Source organism: Tenrec ecaudatus, chromosome 11 (genome assembly GCF_050624435.1).
Source record: "Tenrec ecaudatus isolate mTenEca1 chromosome 11, mTenEca1.hap1, whole genome shotgun sequence".
Lineage (NCBI taxonomy): Eukaryota > Metazoa > Chordata > Mammalia > Afrosoricida > Tenrecidae > Tenrec > Tenrec ecaudatus.
The window spans coordinates 71,673,219-71,697,795 of NC_134540.1; the positions used below are offsets into that span (position 1 = coordinate 71,673,219).

General features: G+C 43.2%; 1 protein-coding gene across 1 annotated transcript in view; it reads left to right on the top strand.

Annotated features, from left to right (window-relative positions):
• Window positions 1-24,577, top strand: part of VWA3B (von Willebrand factor A domain containing 3B) — a 245,586-nt gene that overhangs the window by 127,015 nt on the left and 93,994 nt on the right. Inside the window, exons 12-13 of the mRNA XM_075562679.1 lie at window positions 9,678-9,776; window positions 16,241-16,423. Coding sequence (XP_075418794.1) covers window positions 9,678-9,776; window positions 16,241-16,423 — 282 coding nt within the window. The remainder of the gene's footprint in view (window positions 1-9,677; window positions 9,777-16,240; window positions 16,424-24,577) is intronic.

Here is a 24,577-nt window from a genome sequence, read left to right on the forward strand (position 1 = left end):
TTTTTCTCTTTGTATTTCTGTTAGGGTGACTACCACTGACCTAGCTTTATGTTCACTGATTGTCTCCTAGATGCAGGAGCCTGGTGGCATAGTGGTTATGAGTTGGGCTGCTGCAGGGAGGGTCAGCAGTTTGAAACCACTCGCTACTCCTTGGGAGAAAGACAGGCTTTCTACTCCCATGAATAGTTACAGCCTCCGAAATCCCCAGGGGCAGTTCTACCCTGTCTCATAGGGTCACTATGAGCAACATTGGCTCGATGGGAGTGAGTTTTCTCTCGTTTGTTTCCTTGGCCGTGTTGAGTCTCTCGTTTGTTTCCTTGGCCGTGTTGAGTCTACCGTTTGTTTCCTTGGCTGTGTTGAGTCTACCGTTTGTTTCCTTGGCCGTGTTGAGTCTCTTGTTTGTTTCCTTGGCTGTGTTGAGTCTACCGATGAGCTTTTTAAGTGTTTCTTCGTATGTGCTCTTGTGCCTTTCATTCCTAGCACTTCCAGTGAGCTTTTGTCAGAAAGTTTCCGTCTCTCTGCTGAAACGATCCAACTGGTCTTGCCTGTGTCCACCTTTTCCATTAGGGGTTTAATGCATTCATCATCGTTGTCTGACTTTTTCTGGCAGGTAGTCAAACATCTGTGTCATGTCGGAGCTTGTGTCTGATGAGAGCCTTGTCACTTAGCATTTTGTATTCTTCCCTTATTCAGGCTTCATTTTATTTCTGTTGAGATCTGGATGCTGTGTTTAGTACAGTAGAGACGGAGGTACTTTTTATGCCTGGATTGAATACACAGTTTGGGGCAAGGAGCAGGGGCTGGAGGCCTAAATCGATCAAATTAGAAACTGGTCTGGACTAAGCTTTATTTGAGCCCAGGTGTCACAGTGTTAAAAGCATCCTGCTGTCACCCACCGTGCCGTCAGCCGAAACGCACCAGCTGTTTCTGGGAGAAAGATGTGGCAGTCGGCTTCCTTTGGACTTACTGCCCTGGAAGCCTCGTGGGCTTGTTAGTGTTACTCCCAGACCGTTGCAGCCTGCAAAATATGTGGGTAATATTTTATGTTTAGGATGGGGACTAATTTGTTAAAAGACACCCCCCACCCCCAATGTCAACCTCAGTTTCTGGTTTGTCCTGTCTCCTGAGACCCCATGAAAGGCCACCTCCAGCAAACTGTTAGTCAGTATTTGTAGGGCAGCTACGGACAAGCCATTCTCTGACTGAACTTTCATCTTAGGCAGATATGGCGTCCCAGGGCATGACCTTCTCAGTAACTCTGACCCCACCACCTAGTCCTGCTTCTTCCCCAGAGACAATGGGCTTTTTCCTTCTTTCTTATTTAAAAAGAATCACTTTATTGGGGGCGTGTACAACTCTTAACACAATCCATGCATTCATCCACTGTGTCAAGCGCATTTGCACATTTGTTGCCCTCATCATTCTCAAAACACTTGCTTTCTACTTGAGCCCTTGGAATCAAGTCCTCTACTCCCCCCTCCCTCTCTACTCCCCCTTCCCTCATAAACCCTTGATAATTTACAAATTATTATTATTTTGTCATGTCTTAAACTGTCTGATGTCTCCCCTCACCCACCTTTCTGTTGTCTGTCCCCCAGGGAGGGGGTTATATGTAGATCCTTGTGATCAGTTCCCCCTTTCTCCCCCACCTTCCCCTTACCCTCCTGGTATCGCTACTCTCATATTGGTCCTGAGGGGTTTAGATGTCATGGATTCCCTGTGCTTCCAGTTCCTATCTGTACCTGTGTACATCCTCTGGTCCAGCCAGATTTGTAAGGTAGAATTGGGACCATGTTACTGGGGGGGGGGGGTTAGTATTAAAGAACTAAAGAAAGGTTGTGTGTTTCATCATTGCTACACTGCACCCTGACTGGCTCATCTCCTCACCATGACCCTTCTGTAAGGGGATGTCCAGTTGCCTACAGATGGGCTTTGGGGCTCCACTCTGCAATCCCCATCATTCACAATGATAGGATTTTTTGTTCTTTGATGCCTGATCCCTGATCCTTTCGACACCTTGTGATCACACAAGCTGGTGTGCTTCTTCCATGTGGGCTTTGTTGTTTCTCAGTTAGATGGCCGCTTGTTTACCTTCAAGCCTTTAAGACCCCAGATGCTATATCTTTTGATAGCCAGACACCATCAGCTTTCTTCACCACATTTGCTTATGCACCCACTCTATCTTCAGCAATCGTGTCGGGAAGGTGAGCATCATGGAAGGGCAGTGGGATTTTCCTGTTCTTTTCCCAAACTGCCATGAGGGTTTTCACCAGGACCCTCTGGGTAACTATGTTTATTGCCCTCCTCTCAGCACAGACAGAAATGTTTATACTATAAGGGAAGAGAAGGAAAGTGGGGTTTCATGTAGCTGTTCCTCCCTCTGTAGTTCTACACAACGAAGACTTTCCAAGACCTTCCCAATCTTTTCTGATTCTACCCCCCACCCCATGGGGTTTGTGGCAAAAAGTTTAAAAAAAAACTTACAAGAGAGAGATGCTCCCAGGACTTGGCTTCTAAGCTTTTGCCCTCTGACCAGACTACCCTTCCACCAACTTAGCAATCAACTTAACGGAACTCTTCTGGCTGAACCTTGTCCCCGAAAGTCGGTCCTTGCCTCTCATGTGACTCTGCGGGGAGCTCAGATTTTGGTCAGCTGGTTGCTCCGTGACCAACAGGAGTTCTCTGTCAGGTTTAACAAAAGCCATGAGCTTGGTTTTTGTCTGGTGCTTCCTTATTGCAAGTTTGGAAGTGATGCACTTGCTGGCGTCCTATAGCCCTGGACAGAAATGGCAGGAGTTTTTCAATTTATAATGTATTTGCTGCACCACCAGTTAGCCTTTTTCTGTAGTAGGTCTGGGATGGAACCTGAAAAATGGCGATTTTTTAAAAGCTACATAGGTAATCCTGATGTACCGCTAGGAAGGGGAACCTAGCTAAACTAAATTAGCGTACAGTCCAAATTCCCTAGAATGGCATAACCGAAAAGTCAAACTCATTGCCATCGAGTCAGTGCTGATTCAGAGTGACTCCCTGTCGGTTTCTGACCCTGCAACTGCTTGTGGGAGTGGAAAGCTCTGAGTGTCTTCTGTGGAGCCGCTGGGGGTTTGGAACTGAAGCCTCTGCAAGCCGTGGCTCACTTTTCTCACGAGTAACGACTCGAAAGGCTTGTTGTGATAAGTCAAGCCCTTGGTGGGGTGACAATGGCTGGTGTACCTGCCTGCTAACCAAAAGGTTGGAGGTGCAAGTCTACCCAGCGGCACTTCAGAAGAAAGGCCTGGGTTCTATTTCCAAAAAGCCCCAGCCAGTGAAAACCCCCTGGAGCCCGGTTCTCCTGATCCCCCTTTGCCTTGCCAGGAGTCCGAACTGTCCCTCTGACAGCTGTCTTTTTTTCTGGATAGGATCGAAAAAGGACATGCAGGAAACGGAAGCACTTGATTTCGTTTGCACTCCATCGATATTGTTTGTATTGGCATGATCTCCACCATTACTTCTCGGGCTTCTCTTTTCATATGGATTTCACGTGTTCAGAATGACTTGCTGATCCCTGACCAGCACGGGTCACGGGCCCACCCTCCTTTCTGTGGTTGTCTCTTCCGCCTACTCCTCCTCTCCAAGTCTTCCCAGCCATCACATCTATGAGACGCCGCCAGCTAGTCACTCGGCCCGAGTGGGAAACACCCCAGCACGAGTGTGGTAGTTTTTAGCAGGGTTTGCTAATGGTCTCCAACTCTGTGCTGTCAATCCCTCGAAGGCACTGATTTGGTGTGGCTTAATAAGTTATATCCCTAGCACCTAGGTCCTAGGAAAATGCCTGCAGGCGGCACTTAGGTGCTTACTAAGTCTCTGTAAGGTAGTGAAACCAAAGGCAAGAAGTCTAGGTTCATAGCTGCTCAATTCCCCACTAACGGCTGCATCTGGGAGAACCTAGCACGCAGGGCATCGATGGCAGATGCCGAGAAGCCTGGGTTGGAGGAAGGTGGGGTGGGGAGGATGTACGTATTGAATATTTTCCCTTCAGTCCGCTTGACTTTGTACTCTGGTCTTAACTCCGACTCTTGATATGGAAAGCAGAACCTCATGACCTTTGGAAGTTGAAAATGTTGGCTCCCTTTTAACTAGGGGCAAGTAATGTGACCTAGGCTTTGAACCGAGAGTCAGTGATACCAAATAGCGGACTTTGTGAAAACTCACTGAGGAGAATTTTCAGGCAACTCAAAGCCTGTATAGCCTACTGATGATCTCTCAGTAGGATTATTTTCGCATACTACAGAAAATTCAGTCTAGTGAATTTACATTTATCTAAAGAGCCATTCCTTTCTATACTGATGAAGTGTTTTGTGAGAATTTCTAATTTGTAACTATTTATTATTATTTGGAAGTCGATAAAAAAGATCTCCCTAGCTTTGATTTCCCTTGAAATATAATGTGTCTACTCTGGTCTTCTCTTTTATGTCCCTGAAGACTTGTGGTTGTTGTCACAATTAATGTGAAGTGCAGGAGAAAGAATGGGCCATGATTTACTCCATTTGATTGGTTCTGATCTTGACTGGTCTGTGTCTTGTTTTGCATATCTATTTGTTGTTTTACTTGTTTGCTGTCGTAAAGCAGCACATTTACATGAATGTGACATTACACATTCATCTGCATAAGACCTAGCAGCATGCCCACACACTTCCAGCTTTGCCTTTCAGCAGAACCTTTGTGGACTGAAGCTGCGTTAGATGTGCTCACCGTTAAACTGCCAACGACACCCCCCCTGGCATTTGCCAAATATTGGGCAACAGGAATAAATTCCGATTTGAAGCAGATGTGCTCCCTGCTAAGGTGTATTGGGGCTTTAGGTTTGAGCCCTGTTGACAATTGAGTGAGCAGTAAGTGAGTTAGTGTCTCACAGATTAGCATACATCGATAAAATTGCATTATGATATAGGTCTGAGAGGGATTAAAGATAGGGGCACTAATCTATGACACAAACTGAAGGTGAAATGTAACTGAAAATTCTCAAATAGTCAAAGTTAAACTAGCTACCCAGGACCTCCTAAAACTAAATAATTTTGTGCATCAAAAGATTTCATCCAAAGAGTAAAATGAGACCCTCTAGACTGGGGGCAAACAAATGGCCATAACATATCCAACAAGGGTTTTATCTCTAAATTTTATTGAAAAAATTCAACACCTTAATAGCAAAGAGACAAACAATTTGATCAGAAGGTGGGCAGAGACATGAACAGACACTTCACCAAAGAAGGCGTCCAGGCAGCTGACAGACGCAGGAGGAGTGGAGAGCTTTAGCTATTAGAGAGCCGCAAATCACAACCACAAGGAGCAATATGACACTGATCAAAAATGAAAACGAAGACAAACCCCCCAGAAGGAACAATACTAGTGAGATTGTAGGGAGACAGTAACTCTGATACAATTCTGGGGGGACTGTCAAATATTAAAATCAAAAAGGAAGATGGTGCAGCTCTTCCTTAAATAGAAAGAAAGACCGTATAATCCTGCAACCCTGAGTTGTGCTTTCATTTGTACTGCTCTGTAGACTAACTACATGTTTATTTCCTATGTTTATATATATATAAGTGTAAGTGTCTGATTTTGTTTCTCGAAAGAACCCTGTCAAACACAACAATCATCATAAAAACAATATGTGAGTGTATACATAAATCATCATGTATGCTCAATAGGTGTGGGAGGATGTATGGGACTACCTTGTGTGCATACATACATATAGTTGTGGCTATTTCTATGTACATAATTGTATGTGCCCCATATATATATACCAGGGACCTTCAGAAAGTCCATGGGAATATTGGATTAAAAGACAATGGAATTTCTCCACAAACTTTTTGAAAGCCTTCCACATACTAGAGTACATAAGGTGAATAATTGGGGAAAGCTTTGAGGCCTAACCAAACGCTCTGTGGACTTGGGGGCTATCGGCCTTGGGCACTGATGACCACAGTCCCAGATCGACGGGAATAAAATAGCTCTAAGTCCTCATCCAGGGTCATAAACGTTGCAAGTGGCCATGTAAGACACACCTGCTGGCCTCTCCCCTTCTCAGGGAAAGCAGAGTGAAGGGAAGCGAAGACGCAGTGTAGTTTCCATGAGAAGAACCGGGTGGTGCCTGCCTGCCACCACTGGCCCGCTGTCGAGGCACACAGTAGAGGGTGCTGATTAGAATGGGTGAAAATGTAGAACGAGATTACATTTCATAAAAAAGGACCAGCCTACTGGTCTGATAGACAGTGTGACTGCCGCCCTAAGACAACGATCCAATATGGACCGTAAGCAACTTCCAGAGGTCATGCCTCTACAAGCGAATGGGCTGACCTATAAAGTGAGACAATAGAGTACTGTGTCCCATAGAATAATCCGCTCTATGAGAACCAAAGGGCAACAATTGTCCATGACAAAGATGAGCAGAAGGGACAGGGACAGGACAGACAAACAGAAGCATGGGAGCCAGGATGGAAATGGGAGAAAGCTGACATATCGAAGGGATTACAACCAATGTCGCAGAACACTTTGTGAAGGGATTATTAAAAAGAAAATTAATTTGCTATGTAAAATTTTACCAACAGCGCAATAAAATGCATATTTATTTATTTTTTAATAAAAGAGCAAGGTCTTCAAGACCTATCTTCTGGCAGAATGTGAGCTGTCTCAATAGAAGCTTTCATGATACATCTGAGGACATGGTTTCTTGGTATCACTTAACCTTAAATTAATGTCTCAATGTAATTTTAATTTATCATTTATTTTGTAAGTACCTTTCCTCCCCGCCTCCCTTCTCTTATTTTGGGAGCCAATTAAAATTTGTTTTTGAGACCTATGTGTGTGCTTAGTATCTTTACCTATAAGTTTTAATGACACGTAATTCATGTATCATATGATTCAGTGTCTTAAATATATTAGAGTGTGCAATCGTCACAAAAATCAATGTCAGAAACTTTTCTTTATTCTTGTGCTCATTGTCATTAGCTCCCCATTTACCCCCCTCCTCTTCTGCTATAACCTTAAGAGAAGACTCTAGTTACTATTGCTATAGGCTTACCTATCCTGCAGTTCATCGAAAGAAAAGTCAGACAAATAGAAAGCTCAGCAACAATAGCAAAATAAAACTCAGCTAAACCTCCATCCAAAAGACAGCAGAGAATAATATAGAGTTTTTTTAAAAGGGTCAAAAGGGGAAACAAATGGTAAAATATTAAGTTCTTTTTAACCTTTTAAAAAAACATTTTATTGGGGGCTCATACAACTCTTATCACAATCCATACATACATCAGTTGTGTAAAGCACATGTGTACATTTATTGCTCTCATCATTCTCAAAACATTTACTCTTCACTTAAGCCTCTGGCATCAGCTCCTCTTTTTTTCCCCTTCCTCCCCTCTCTCCCCTCTCTCATAAACCCTTGATAATGTATAAATGATTATTTTGCCATGTCTTACACTGTCCAATGTCTCCCTTCACCCACTTTTCTGTTGTCCGTCCCCCAGAGAGGAGGTTATATGTAGATCCTTGTAATCAGTTCCACCTTTCCACCCCACCTTTGCTCCACCCTCCCGGTATCACCACTCTCACCACTGGTCCTGAAGGGATCATCTGTCCTGGATTCCCTATGTTTTTTTAAAAAACATTTTATTAGGGGCTCATTCAACACTTATCACAATCCATACATATACATACATCAATTGTATAAAGCACATCTGTACATTCTTTGCCCTAATCATTCTCAAAGCATTTGCTCTCCACTTAAGCCCTTGGCATCAGCTCCTCTTTTTTCCCCTTCTCTCCCCGCTCCCCCCTCCCTCATGAGCCCTTGATAATTTATAGATTATTATTTTGTCATGTCTTGCCCTATCCGGTATCTCCCTTCACCCCTTCTCTGTTGTCTATCCCCCAGGGAGGAGGTCACTTGCAGATCCTTGTAATCAGTTCCCCCTTTCCAACCCACTCAGTCTCTACTCTCCCAGTATTGCCCCTCACACCCCTGGTGCTGAAGGTATCATCCACCCTGGATTCCCTGTGCCTTCAGCTCCCATATGCACCAGTGTACAACCTCTGCTCTATCCAGTCCTGCAAGGTAGAATTCGGATCATGGTAGTTGGGAGGGGAGGGGGAGGAAGCATCCAGGATCTGGGGGAAAGCTGTATTCTTCATCGGTGCTACATCGCACCCTGACTGACTCGTCTCCTCCCCTACACCCCTCTGTGAGGGGATCTCCAGCGGCCGACAAATGGGCTTTGGGTCTCCACTCTGCACTTCCCCCTTCATTCACTATGGTATTTTTTTAATGATGATGCCTTATACCTGATCCCTTTGGCACCTCGTGATCGCACAGGCTGGTGTGCTTCTTCTATGTGGGCTTTGTTGCTTCTGAGCTAGATGGCCGCTTGTTCAACTTCAAGCCTTTAAGACCCCAGACACTATCTCTTTAGATAGCTGGGCACCATCAGCTTTCTTCGCTACATTTGCTTATACACCCGTTTGTCCTCGGCGATCGTATCATGAAGGCGTGCAGACAATGATATGATTTTTTGTTCTTTGATGCCTGATAACTGATCCCTTTGGGACCACGTGATCACACAGGCTGGTGTGTTCTTCCATGTGGGCTTTGTTGCTTCTGAGCTAGATGGCCACTTGTTTATCTTCAAGCCTTTAAGACCCCAGCCACTATCTCTTTTGATAGCCGGGCACCATCAGCTTTCTTCACCACATTTACTTGTTCAACTGCTTTGGCTTCAGCAGTTGTGTCGGGAGGGTGAGCATCACAGAGTGCCAGTTTAATTAAAGAAAGTATTCATGCATTGAGGGAGTGCTTGAGTAGAGGCCCAAGGTCCTTCTGCCACCTTAATACTAAAACTATAAATATAGACACATAGATCTATTTCCCCATCCTCATATATATATTTACATGTGCATGTCTTTGTCTAGACCTCTATAAATTCCCTTTGCCTCCTAGCTCTTTCCTCTATTTCCCTTGACTTTCCTCCTGCCCCACTATCATGCTCCATCTCCACCTGGGTTACAGCTATACCCTTCTTTATGTAACCTTACCCTTGATCATTCCCTACCAGGCCTGCCACCACCCCGCCCCCTCCCGACCAATTTGGGTCCCATGTTGTTCCCTTGTCCCTGGGTTTGTTAACACCACTTTCTGACACCCCCCCCCCCCACCTCCCCCTATCCCAAGTCCCCCCGGAACTGTCGGTCCCGTTGTATTTCCTCCAGATTGTTCATACAGCCTGTCTTAAAAAATGTTAAGTTTTAACCTAACTCTGTCTGCAGTAGTCTGCTTTCGGTAGCGCTCATCTGAGACCAAGGTTGATCACGCCCCTGGTTAATGGACCAAGGGAATTCAAGGGAACCTTAATCAACGTGCAAATGGATTTTCACTGTATCCAAAGCCTTCTGAAAATGGAGTGCTCACCGTAGCTTTTGGTGACCAACCAGGAGACTGCAGCTCCTAGGGGGCTGCACCCTTTCCATCAACCAGCCCCTGTGGATCAATCGGGATGTGTCTGTTTCTGGGTCAGCTCCACAATGAACCGATGAACTGTGGGGCCCTGAGTCACTTGCACTCCAGTCTCTGTAATTTGGCAAATGTTGAGTACCATGCAGAGGAACTAAGAACTCTGTGCAAAACTCTCTCTCCCTCTTTCCTGCAGGTTGGAAGCTCCACAAACACTCTGAGGGCCCTGCAAATTGCTTTTGCTGATAAAGAAACACAAGTGATCTACCTTCTGACAGATGGGAGACCTGATCAGGTACTTGTGGCAAAGTTGGGGACCAAGAGGGATTCACCAGTACTTTGAAAGTGAATGCTGAAAATGAGTTTTGGGGACCTTGTCAACTGCCACTGAAAAGCTGCTGAGAGACACCTCACTGGCTCAGGGACCCAGAAATAAAGTGAGAAAACGCGCCGAGGAATTCCTTTGTCTGCTGGAAACACTGCGGAGAATGAGACGACCGTGAATGCTGTCTGGTTAATGTGACACACACCCTGTGAAAGGCGAGGTCTGCCTTGCACCGAAGGCTGGTTTATATTTTACACAAATAAGAGCGAAAAAATTCTTTTGATTTCTTCCCTCTGGGGACTCTAACTCTAAATATGTCACTGCACAATGTCCCTGGTCTTATCCCTAATTTTAACTTACTAATCATTTAAACAAAAGCATTCCTTTCTCGTGAAATGTTCTTTGTTTTGTTTAGGCTGGCTGGAAAATATTTGGAAAGTTTTAGAAGAGTCTGTTCATCTTCTTTTGAGTTGGGGGAATAAAAGACTAATTCTCCGGCATTAAATAGACATAAGGGGCTCCGGGCCAGCACAATGTAAATTAACCTCCAGAATGAATCAGTATCAACTTGTATCCTTTATCGTAAGGTGTTTGCATGTGCAGACAGATATTTTTAAATATCTTGGGTTGACTGATCCAGGGCTTACAGAATAAAGCAGATTGGGTTTTATTGCAACATTAGATTTATGAGAGAAAAGTTGTGTGCATAGTGAAATTTTACTTTGAGTGATTTTCCTGTCAACTTTACTATGCTTTCTATTCAGAAGCAATTCGCTGCGTCTGTCTGGTGGTCTGTACACAGCGCCAAGGCTTTAAGCTACCGCGCTGAACAATGTCTCATTTTGGTCACAGGGAAATGTACACGTTTGGGGATGTGCTAGACCATATGTAGTTAACTCTGATTTCCTGGGCAGAATGGGGTTGCCTGAAGTATGAGCCGTGTAGGAGCACAGAGTAATACATGTTTCTGTGGAAGATGGAGCAAGGAGCAGAGAAGGAGTATTTGAACGGTGTCTGGAAAGAAAGGCATGCATTTCCAAGCAGAGATTAGTGGTACCCTAGGCAGGAGGAATGGGCACTCGAAACTGTGTGATGGGACACACAGAAACAGCTGAGAGCAGGACTGATGCTGGAAGCATTTCCAGAGATGAAAGTAGAAAGTTAGGCTGGGGTGGATGGGCATGGCAGGTAAGCAGTGGACTGCTAACTGCAAGGTCGGTGGTTCAATCCCACTAGCCATTCTGAAAGAGACACATGAGCCCATCTACTCCAGCAAAGATTCACAGCTTCAGAACCTTAGGGTGGCTATGAGTCAGAATCAACTTGATGGGAGTGGATTTGGTCGTTAGTTTTTATTTTTAACTGCAGCAGGGCATGGTCAGAGTCTGTGGCACAGGTGAGCTATTCAGGTGTCAGCTGGCTGATCCGTGTTGCAGAAATGTACCTCGGTTGTGCTAGGGAGTGACAGGCACTACCACGGATTAGTGTTGTGATCTTGCTGAGGGATACTAGTGAGGGCTCATCCTTGGAGCAGCACAGATGAGGAGGGGGTGATATATTGAGAAAAGGTGATCGACATCAACAGGACGCTGTCCGTTGTGGTGGAAGGGTTGGTGAGGAGAAGGTTGGTGTTAGATTTTGGGGGAAGATGTGGGATGGAGAGTCAGATTTGAGAGTCACATGGAAAGGAGGTTTTGTTTTTTTCTGTTTTTCTCTTTGTAATACACTCTTAATAGTTTTTAAATTGCTTATGTTATAGGCATTTTAAGAACTATAAAAAGAGGAAAATTGAAATCACTGTAAATCAATGTTACACCCTGTTGTTGGTTTTTTACATTTAATATATCACATGCATTGTTGTGCGTCTCCAGGAAATTTTCAGATACAACATCTTCATAACATATTCCTCACACCCCATTGTATAGATTTACTAGATCTTCTACATGAAAAAAATCACTTATTTAGCTTTAGAACAGCAGAACAGTTTCTTTTTTAAGGCTTTATTTATCTATTTATTTATTTATTATTAAATAATTTTATTGGCGGCTCTTACATCTCTTATCACAATCCATCCATTCATACAGTGTGTCAAGCACATCTGTACATATGCTGCCATCATCATTTTCAAAAGCATTGTCTTTCTACTTGAGCCCTTGACATCAGCTCCTCATCTTTTTCTCTCTCTCCCCCTCCCTCATGAACCCTTGATAAGTTATGGATTATTATTTTCATATCTTACATTGTGTCCCCCAGAGCCATCGGCCCTGTTCTTTTCCTCTCCGAATTATCTATCCCGCCTCTCTTATCTAGATAGACATGCAGAGACATTAATAGTCGATTAACCAGGCACAGCCAAACAAAACAACAAAGGAAGTCAAAACAACAACAACAAAAACACACACCAAAAACAAAATAACAACACAAAGAAAGGCACTGACAAAAATGGAAAAGCCTATAAATAGTTCAAGGTCTGTTTGTTGGCTTTTACGAGTGTTTTCCAGTCGAGTCTGATGGGGTGCCACACTCTGTCTCCAAAGTCTATTTTTGATGTTCTCCGGGACTCCATCACTTTCCTCCATTGCTGCTCTGTTGCATGCCCTTCATGTTTCGCCCTAGTGTGATGGGGTCACATTGTGTACAATTCCTGCACCATGTTTCCAGTGTTGTCCCATGTAGCACTATGGCTCAGTGAGGGACGTCGTGTCTCTTGGTGGGGCCAGCCCCAGCAGAACATTTTCATAGTCCAAATTCCAAAGGTACAAAAGGGAAATAGAGGACAGCCTTCCTGTTAACACTGTTCACCAGGTAGGAGACAACCAGATGGCACCAATTTCTTGATTTGCTTTTCACCAATGGTCTGTGTTTCCGTAAGGAGAAACACATTTATTTTCCTTTCATTACATAAAAATGGCATATACTATACAGACAACTGAGCACTTTTATTCATGGAGAAATATGCCTTGGAGATTGAGTCATCTAATTTCAGAAAGAGCCTCCTCATTCTTTGTTGGGAGCTGCCTAGTGTTACATCGCATGATGACACGAGAATGTATCTAACCAGCTTCTTGGAGATGGACTCAGATTGCTGCCCATCTTGCTACTATTCACAATGCTGCACAAGCACTGTCTTCCATCCATCCATCATACATACATACACATACATACATAATACACGCAGAATACACCCACCATACATATACATACATACATAATACATGCAGAATGCATCCATCATACATACATATACATACATGCAGAATACATACACACACATGCAGAATACATCCATCATACATACATATACATACATGCATAACACGCGCAGAATGCATTCATCATACATACATATACATATATACATAATACATGCAGAATACATCCATCATACATATGTATACATACATGCATAATACATGCAGAATACACCCACCATACATACATATACATACATGCAGAATACATCCAAAATACATCCATAATTTGGCACGTGTGTGAGTATATCTGGAGGGTAACGGCTGGGAAGTAGATTTGTCCACAGGGATATATTTTGATCGACCAGTTGCCATCACGTTGCCCCAAGTCCAACAATTCTATTGTGCCACACAGGGTTTTCGGTGTCTTCTTCTTTGGAAGTAGATTGATTGCCAGGGCTTCCGAGTTGCCTGTGGGGAGATTCAGACGTATCGCTGATGTGTCAGTTAGCTGTTCAGATGCTAACCACATGTTTGGTGGTGGGTGCTGCTGGCTGTCAGGTCCAGTGTGCGGAGTAGGACTGTCCGGCAGGGTTCTCAAGGCGGGAGCCTTCCTGAAGCACACAGCCAGATGGGTTTCCCACGAACCTATGTTTGGATCCCAATTGCAAAGCTTTTAGCTAGCACATGAGCGCTTAATAGTTTGTGCTGATAAATACGGCCAAATTGCCCACCGCCTCCCAAAGAGGAGGCACTAATAAATACTCCTACCAGTAGGGAATGGAAAGGCAGTATGATATACAGCCCATCTCCGCCTTCCGAGGTCTGGAGCCTGCCAGGAGCACCTGTACGTGCACTCAGACAGTGGGTTTCTGTGGGAAACTAGTAGTTTTCACCAGATTCCCTGAGGGTACTGTGTGTGGTTCCCTTCAAGTGTTAGAATCACCGACATGCTTGACAGTGAAATCCACACATGTGTAAATTACCCCCAAATGTAACTTACAAACTCTAAGAATCTTCATGTTAAAAAATGTTCATCTCTGCCTTTTCTCCAGTTGCAATTGGCTTGTTTTCCATCCCTTCCGGTTCTCTCAACAAGGAAATGGGTATTTGATGCTCTCGCTCTGGGGCTGCGCTTCTCAAGCCCCACTTATTCTGTGGCTTCACTGGCTCTGCGGGACCTGGGTGTGTCAAGCCAATGGTATTCCAAAAATCCCATAGCCATTTTCACCTTGAAAAATACACAGAAATTCGGTTTTGGATTCAACCACATCAACAGAAATATACAAAAAAGCCCAAAATTGTCTCCATCAAGTTTATTGCAACTCCTAGGGACCCTACCGGACAGAGTAGACTTGCTCCCCAGCGTTCCCAAGGCTGTGATCTGTTCAGCAGAGGCTCCCTGGTGGTTCCAAGCTTAAGTGCTCACCTGCTGATCCAAAAGGTCAGTGGTGTGCACCCCCCAGCGGCCTGGTGAGGCTCATATCCTTGGGAACCCTATGAGACTTTTCTTCAAAGGCTTCCTTATAGGCTTGCTAGGAGCTGAAATCGACTCAACAGCCGTGGGTTTGGTCCTTTGGTGGAAGGTTCAAATCCGGGGTCTTAGCTGTACAGCTTCTTTCCCAGGGCTTTGAGAGAGGAAATGCTACAGCCACCTAAGAGAAAGGCTGCTGGTCATCCTTGTTCCTCACCTGCTTACAAATGCCTCTGCCATCATACGGCACCTCTCTTCTTGCCAGGAGTCTTCCTGTCTCCATCTCTGATCCCCTTTTACAAGGCACGATTCAGAAGAGGCCCGGGGGTGTGGTGGGTTTATGTTGGGATGTTCCAGGCAAGGCCAGCGGTTGGAGCTCACCAGTGGCTCTGAAGGAGAAAGACGAGCTGTATGCTCCCGTAATGGTTTCCAGCCTGGGGAGAGGTCTACTCTGTCCCATGGGGCCATTATGAGTTGGAACCAACTTGATGGTGGTGGGGAGGAAGTTGGCTTTTTAATTGTTTTATGCAGAAAAATTTAGACTAAGACCCACTGTAGTCCAATATAACTTAACTGATAATCTCCACAAAGAAAATCCTTACATTCTCTGGGATAGTGGTTAGGACGTCAACCTATCTTGGATTGAATTCAAACTATAATATTAGTCTTTCTTAGTCTTCATTTCTCCAGGTTAAGTAGTTCCCATATTTACCTTGCCTATTAAGGCTGCATATTGCTGGGGGGAGGAGGCCGGAAGTGGGAACGGAAGAGCTCAATGAGGGCTGATACAAGTATAGGGTTTACATTAATATAGAGAAGAAGTCCAGTGGTAAGTAGTCTACGTTAAACAACCGCTCAAGGATGACGGAAACACACACACACATACCACACACACACACACACACACACACACTACACCACCACCACCACCACCCCTCTTCCTTAAAGCTTTATGCGCTGCCATCGTTGTATGTGACTCCTACTCACCATTGGACTTCTGCCTCTATTTCTTTGGCCACAACTGGGCCCAATGGCCACTCTCAGCTGTAAAAAAGCCTCAAAAAGCAAGGCTGTGTCTGTACGTGTGTATGACTACTATTGTTTTGCCTTGTGCTTTCCCAGCTGAGCCTAATACTGCTGTGGAAAGAAACAGGGCTCTGGGAGTGAACATGAAGGAGAGGAATGGGTACGCACTAGACAACTAGCTACCTCACAAGATGCTTGGAAGCATTGACCAAAGATTAGGCCCCTTTAAGAGAGTGTCAGCCCAGTGGAAAGATCCTAATTAGTGTCCTTCCCTTCTCTCTCCGGGAGGCAGTTGACCATGATGTGTGATGGAAATGGAGCTTTGGGAAACCATCTTCACCTGGTGGAGCCTGATGGTCAGAATGTTCTCCTTACAGCTTCTGACCCAACATTTTAACTGGTCTAAAGCCTATCGCCATGCTTTTGAATATCAACTCCAAATTTAGATGCACCTGAAGCTGAGTGGCTTGTTTAGCCAAATCTTTCTCTCAGCTCCTTTTTTCCTATCAAGTTGTAAGCTTTAGTGGGCAAAGGCCATGGATTATTGATAGTTTATTCTGTCTGGCATACTTGCTTTTAAAAATTATTATTACTGAATTGAATCCAGCCCTTTACAAGAAACCACTCACTGTTGATAAGTTTTACTGCTGAGAATTTCAATACACCAAAATACTGAGAATTTTCACATCTTATGTTTTTCTTTCTTTTATCTTCTTCCCTTCCCTCAAAACTTGTCTTTTCAGCCACCTGAAGTGATTCTAGAGCAAGTCAAAGTTGCTCAGAAAATTCCCGTGTATACTATCTCCTTCAATTACTATGATGAGGTTGCAAATGAATTTTTGAAAGAGCTTGCTTATTTGACTGGAGGAGAATTCCATTTTTATAATTTTGGCTGCAAGGATCCCTATTCTCCAGAGACGATTCAGGTAAGAGCTTGATGAGCCAGAGAGGAGTATTCCCTTATTCCAGCCTGAAGGCCCAGGAGCAATCACGTAACTGGGGAAACAGCAACCACAAAGACAGCGGAGAAGGAAAAGTAACAAAGCTCCTAACAATTAGTGTACCAGTGTTTCTCAAAATATAATCCAAGGACACCTGAGCTGGCCATTTGTGAAAATGCAGGTCCCTGGGCCCCAATTCAGAACGACTAAGTCAAATTTCAGGAGTAGGGGCCCAGGAATCTTAATTCACGTTTTTCCCTTTTCCTAAATTTGTATTATAGAAAGTTTTGAGCATAAACAAAAGTGAGAGCATATATTATTTTCATGGACCATCATTGAAATTGAACAATCAATATTTCCTCAAACCTCGTGAATCTGTATGTTTAACAAGTGAAGTTTGTTAACCACTGTTGCATACTGACATTCGTGGGGAACCAACAGATATTTCAGGTGAGGTGCCGTTGGCTTCTCACTTCGCAGACTATTTAAACATGTGACTATCTGATACAGAAATTCATTCTGATGGGAGAAAACTAGATAAAATTTCATCCTCCATCTCTTCTACTTTTGGTCTGTGGATATATATATATATCAAGAATACCATTACAGAAAGAGTATTTTATTGCCTTTGTGCCTGTAATGAAGACACTATGATTTTATGTCCAGGCCAAGTGGAAAAGCCAGAGGACTGATCAGTGTTTCATGTAAGAAAGTGACTTGAGGCTGGAGAGAGAATTAACTAAAGCACTGTAGGGGAGAGTGTTCTGCTCTCACATAAGACTTGGGATGGTTAAATAAAAGGCTATGCTGTGTTGGGTTGTCTATAGAAGCAAAATCAGTGATACTTGTATATGTTTGTATTTAGAGAGCTTTTTCAAGAAATGGTTTGTGCAATTGTAAAAGTAGGGACGTTAAACTTCTTCTGATTTAAGTAGCTGTGGAAGCTGACTAACAGGAAGCAGGGGACAAAGTAGGGGTGGGGTTGGGGGGGGGTGGAGTGGTGGTGGTGGGACACAGGCTGGTGGATGCAGAGGTAAGTGAATCCATGGTCAGTCTGATGAATCCATCATCAGTAGTCTGCTGATGGCTCCTGGGATTGGCAAGCAACACAACCAGAGATCAAGGAATAAGACACAGGATCCAGCTCCAGCAGAAGACAAAGGGCCAGAGAAAATTCAACTTTGCTGAGTCTCTCTCTTATGCAAAAGGCCACACCCCTAAAGAAATATCACCAGGTTGTGACCTGATGGATAGGTTGGGCTAGACTCTAACCATCACAGACCACTCCTTGTCAACTTGACACCTGGACACAACTCTAACCATACATAAACTCCAAACAAAGACAGTAATAAGATCACACCTGTGCCTAACATGACATGGCTAATACACGTGCAGTCAAAAACACACTAACCCCATTTTCATATGTTACAAATAAACAAAGCTAAAACATTTGGTGTATACATACAAACAGATATTTCTCATAAGAATCACAGCTGTGTCTGCAGCTGGTCACATGGCCATAGCTGGTATTGAGAACTACCTTCTTCCGCTACCCATTCTGATTTCCTTTCCCCCCCAGTACATATCTTGGCTGGTCATGGTTCTTTGGTGGGGTAACCCAAACCTTTATTTCTGGAGTCTAGGCTATTAGTGGTCATGTCAGAATGGGGGTGCTGTTATTTACCTTTACCTGTAATTACAGGACATGGTAGTACTAAGAGACAACTTAAGGAATCGCCTAGATTCCAGACATGTTATTCTTTACCTCCATTATACAATACCAATCCAATTTCTCCTTGGTGATCAGGCTCAATCACATCATTCAATATAGTAAACCCTTCTTTGACTGGTGGTGCAGAGGTATGAGGAGTCCAAAGTGGCCAGGAGTCATTCTTAACTTCCAATTCCTTGGAATCAATGCTTGTATGTACAAGATATTTGTGCTTAAAATTTTTTTAAATTTAAGAAGTTGAAGAAGACCAAAATAATTGAAGGTATATACCATGCTCATGGATTGGAGGATTCAACATTGTAAAGATGTCAATTCTCCCCAAATAAATCTAAAAGTTTAATACAATTTCTGTCAAAATTTCAGAAAGGTAATTAATATACAGGCATACCTAGTTTTATTGGGGCTCGCTTTAATGTACTTCACAATATTGTGCTTTTATTTTAACAAAGGTTTGTGGCAATCTTGAGTCAAGCATCTGCATCATTTTTCCTATAACATGTGCTCACTTCTTGTCTCTGTTTCACTTTTCGATTGTTCACAGTATTTCAGACGTTTTCATTATGTTATTACCTTTATATGCACTGGGAAGTGAAAAAACTGCCTAATTTTATTGTGACATTCACTCTCCTACAGTGGGTTTGACCCAAGCCTGCAGTACCTCCAACGTATGCCCATTGATAGACAAGCTTACTCTAAAAATATATTATAGAATGGGCTCTGGAACAAGCTAAATTATCTAATCAAAAAGATAACAAAATGAGAGGAATTAGCTTACCCAATATCAAGGTTTATTATATAACTACATTACTCAAACTGTGTAGTATTGACACAGACAGGAAAAGTAGGGCATTCTTGGGTCAATAAGTAAACCTTAATGTAAACATCTAAATTGGCCCCAAATGGATCAGAGACTCAAGTAAAAACAAAACCTCAAGGAAAAAACATGGGAGAAAATTTGAAAGAGCTAGACTTTGATAAAACCTTCTTAAACTTGGCACCAAAAGCACAACCCACAAAAGGAAAAGTTGATACATTGAACTTGATTAAATTTTCTGTGAGAGATTATATTGAAAGAATGAAAAGACAAGCCACACCCAGGGCGAAGGCATTTGTAAAGCACATATTCCACACAGTCTAGAGCAGCGGTTCTCAACCTGTGGGTCGCGACCCCTTTGGGGGGGGTTGAACAGCCCTTTCACATGGGGTCACCTAATACATCCTGCTTATCAGATGTTTATATTACAGTTGATAACAGAAGCAAAATTACAGTGATGAAGTAGCAACGAAAATAATATTATGGTTGGGAGTCACCACAACATGAGGAACTGTATTAAAGGGTCGCGGCATTAGGAAGGTTGAGAACCCCTGCTCTAGAGTATATGAAGAACTCTCAAAACTGCACAATAAAAAACGAGCTAAACCGTCCAATCAGAAAATAGGTTAAAAACCCGAACCATCATCTCACCCAAGAAGATACTCATGCACTTGACAAATGAGCATGGGAAAAGGGTCAGTATTACGGTTACTGGGGAAATGTAAATTAGAACGACCACAAAGTACCATTGAGCAGATGGATAAAATCAAATATAGTGATAACACCAAGTTCTGCTAAAGACAAAGAACTGGATCAATCACACATATGTTGGTGAAATGTAAAACAGCACAGCTATTCTGAAAAACAGCCTTTTCTTTCTTGGAAGTGACCTCAGAGAATAAAAACTTAAGCTTACCTGTGTAAAAACAGGCACACAAATAATCATAGCTGCTTTATTTGTAATTACAAATAACTGGAAATAATTCAGGTGTCTTCAAATAGTTGAATGGTTAAACCAACTATGACACATCCCTATCATGGAATACCACTCAGCAATTAAGAACAAACTGTGGGTAGGTGCAGAACTTGGATTACTCTCTAGAAAATGGGCAAAAGCCAGCCCCTTAGGGCTCCATACCGTATGATTCCATTTATTTAATATTTTTGAAATGGCAGAATTTTCGAATGGAGCACAACAGATGAGTGGTTGTCACATGCTGTGAAAGAAGTTAGTGGGAGGGAGGTGGTGTGACATTCTGTGTCTTAAGTGTGGCGATACAACTGAATACAGACATAATGATACCATGCCACACTGTGGGTCAGAGCCAACTTGATGGCGCCTGACAACAACAACAACAACAACAACAACAACAACGCAAGCACATGCACTGTGAGTAGAAGTGAAATGGGACATCTGAAGAGGATCAGTAGTTTATATCACTTATACCAATGTCAGTATCCTGCTATTGTAATATTATTGTGTTCTGCTATTACGGTTGGTTTATGAGGCCTGTTATCATTGGAGAACACTGACGGGGTAGCATATGAGATTTCTCAGTATCATTTCCGATAGCTGCATGTGAATCTACTGTTACCTGAAAATCAGTTCCGTGTTTTACAAGATAAGTGACTGATAAACCAACAATAACAATAAGTGTAGCTTCTAAGACTGAGTAAATAAATTACTCAAAAGGCACAAATTAGTAAAGCTCACCCAAGAAGGAAATAATATTCCAAATGGACCTATATGCGGGGATTTCAAAAAGTTTGTGGGAAAGTGGAATTAAAAGCTAATGGAATTTTCCCATTAATTTTTGAAGCCCTCCCGTATCTATTAAAGAAATTTAATTGGTGGTAGGGTTTTGGACCAGTTCTTACCAGTTCAGTCATAGCAGAAGAAGCAGAACTGGGAAGAGCCATAATTTATGAAACATTGCTGTTTTCGGGTGCCGGCCAGTCAGTTCAACCCCTAGCAAGCCTGTGAGCAGCAGAACGCCACAGCACCCAGGCCTGCCCCAGCCTCGCCACTGTTCCTCTGGCTGAGCCCATTGTTGCAGCCATGGTGCCAGGCCGTCTCGCCAAGGGTCTTCCTCTTTTCGCTGCCGCTCTTCAGTGTCCCTTTTCAGGGACTGGCCTCCTCTGATCACTTGTCCAAATATGTGGGACAACGTCTCACCATTTTTGCTTCTAAGGAGAAAAAAACAAATTTGTTACTTAAAAAAATTAGCTAAGATATAAAAATCACAATCCATAAAAATATTGTAAGATGGGTTTCATTAAATTAAAACAACTTCTCTTCAAAAGGTACTACTCAAAATATGAAAAGACAAGTTATATACTGAGGGAGATGTTTTCAAAGAGTTTGTCTAATAAAGGACTTGTATCCGGAATATATAAAACTTTCCCAAATTCAACAATAAGAAAACCAAATAATAGGCAAAAGATTTGAGCAAACAACATTAAAGACACATATACATGGCAAATAGAAAAAGCGTCGTAAGGATCTTAGTCATTAGGATAATTCATATTAAAGCCACAAGGTAACACTGTATTCGTATTAACCATTTGCTGTGAGTTTATTCCTACTTAGGTTTCTTCCTTGTAGGCCAATAGAGTTTTCAATGGTTGATTTTTGGAAGTAGTCTTTCTTCCAAGGTGCCTCTAAGTGGACTTGAACTTCTACCTTTTTGGCTAGCGGCCAAGTTCATTAACCATTCAAATCACCAGAAACTCCTATACCAATTCATGTGGGGTATTAGTCTGTGTACTTTAGAGAAACAAATCCACAGAAACTCATGTACAAGAGAGAGTTTTATGTAAAAGTTAAGTGCGCATCAAGAAAATATCCCAACCCAGTGCTGCCCAAGCCCACAAGTCCAACATTAACCCATATGTCCAACACCAGTCCACAAAGTCCTCCTCCATCTCACAAAACAGACACAATGATGCCAACTGCAGGAGGAAAGCTGAGTCAGTGAATGCTTAAGTATCTCAGCGCTGGCAGGGGTCTCCACACGGGTGCTCCAGCACCCAGAGTTGCATCGGGGCAGGTCCATGTGGCTTCTCCTTGGGGATGTCTTGCAGGAAGTGAGCCTTGCCAGCTGAAGCAGGGAACTGCTAAGGCAGCTGCACCCTGGTGTGCCCATCACAAGAGACCAGAGAACTCGAAAGGCGAGGCTCACTGAACCATTTATCCCTCCACCCTTCAATTAATCCCACATGTGTTTATTGGCCAGGTTGGCACAATACACTAACTCGTGTGGTTAGAATGTAAAACATCGACCATAGAACCTTAGGCTAAGTTCTCTAGAGAAACAAAACCCGTGAGGCTTGTACCTGTACAGAGTGGTTTATATCAAGACAATAACTCACGTTCCACTTGTAGAAGAGGGCACATTCCAAGTGTGGGCAGATTGCAAGTTGCAAAGTCAGATGTCAGGTTGGAAGTCTCTCCTGACTTGTGTAGCTATGGGCTGATGAACAGGAAGTCAACTGGTTTATGGTGGCAGGGGTGAATGAATCCAAGATGGCAGTTAAGATGGCAGGCCACCAGGATCAGCAAGCATTACAGCAGACTGTTGGCTCAAAGTCTGGATGTAAATGAGCCAGGTATAGGATCCAGACCCTACTTATATTATCCCTTTGAAGAGTTCTCACTAGGTTTCAAGTGCTAAACCACTGATAGTACTTCCCTAAGCCAAGATGACATAAAGCCTTAGTTATTACACCATCCTCGATTTTTAAATAATATGGAGAACCTGAAATGTTCCTACACTTCTGGGAGAAATATAGATTCATACAATTGTTCTTGGAAAACAGCTTGGTATTTTCATGAAAAATTAAAATCACCACACATATGATAAATGATTATATTCCTAGAAATGAAAGTAGACATCCATCTAAATAATTGTACACAAATTTTCATAGCTTTATTTAAAATATCCCTAATCTTTCATCATATAGCTACATATGATGGAAGTGATGGATAGTTTATTAACTTGGTTGTATTGTTGATTCCCCAGGTACAAAATGTCAACATTTTCAGATAGTGTACTTCATATTACTTGGTTATATGCAAATTCAGGTTGAAGCCAAAGAAAATTAAAACGGGCCATGACAGCCAAAATATGACCTAGAGTACAGCCCACCTAAATTTAGAGACCATCTCAAGAACAGATTCGATGTACTGCACACTAATGACCCAGGCCCGGAGGAGCTGTGGCATGACCTCAAGAACATCCGACATGAAGAAAGCAAACGGTCATTGAAAAGACAGGAAAGACATTTAAGGCCAAAATCTGCATCAGAAGCGACTCTGAAACTTGCCTTTGAACATAAAGTAGTTAAAGCAAATGAAAAGGACGATGAAGTGAAAGAGCTGAACAGAGATTTCTCTAAGAAGACAAAATAACACAATGCAGCGGCATTGGAAAACGAAACGGGAAGCGTAAGCTTAGCATTTCTCAAGCTAAACATAGCTGAAGGCAATTTCAAGCCTCAAGATGCAATATCGAAGGATTCCACGGCAAAATGGATCCTGTGGCAAAGGGGTTAGGCTGGCTAACTGCAAGGAAGTTCAGATGCACCAGCCACGCCCCAGGAGAAAGACAAGAGTGTCTGCCCGGTAAAGATGAACAGTCTCGGACACCCAAAGGAACAGTTCTTCTCTGTCCTTAGAGGGTGCTATTCGTTGGAATCAACTAAATGGTGGGGGGTTGGTTTTGGTTAAACGGGCAAAATACGGAACCATTCAGGACGCATCATCACAAGGAGATGCGAAGAGCAGAGTTGAGTCACTGCACCAATACGTGAACTGGCCAACATGCAACCATTTCGAGGTAACCTATGATCAGACCAGTGGTACTAAAGGAAGAAGTCCAATCTGCACTGAAGACACTGGTGACAAACAAGGCTCCAGGAATGACAGCACCCTGACTGAAATGCTTCAACGAGCTGATGCAACCCTGGGGAGCTCCCTGTAAGCCCAAAGTTCCGGATGACCAACTGGAAGAGATCCTCACGTGTGCCCATTCCCCAAAGAAAAGAACCAGCCGAATGCAGACAATGAATAAACGATCACTGACCTCACATGCAAGTAAACTTTTGCTGAAGAGAATTAAGAAATGTTCGCAGCCGTATCTGGACAGGGAGCTGCCAGAGGTTCAGGCTGGCTTCAGAAGAGGACGTGGAACCAAGGGCATATTGTGTATTGTGTAAGTGTATTGTGGCGTAAGGCAGTAACTACCAGCAAGCTGATTGCTGTGTCTTCTTGACTATGGAAAGGCATTCAAGTGTGTGGGTCATAACAAACTGTGACTAACTGCACAGAATGAGAAGTCAGCAGCACTGTGCTTGTGCAGAACCTGCTCGTAGATAGACTAAGAGGCAGTTGTTGAAACAGGAAAGGAGATGCGGTGTAAAATCAGGAACATTATCTGTCCTTGCAGCACAATCAGCCTGCACGCTGAGCAAATAATCTGAGAAACTGAACCATAGAAGAATTTGGCGCAGGTTTGGAGGAGGTCTCATTAGTAGCTTGAAATATGAAGCTGACAACCTTGCTCGGTGAACGCAAAGAACTTGAGACACTGAC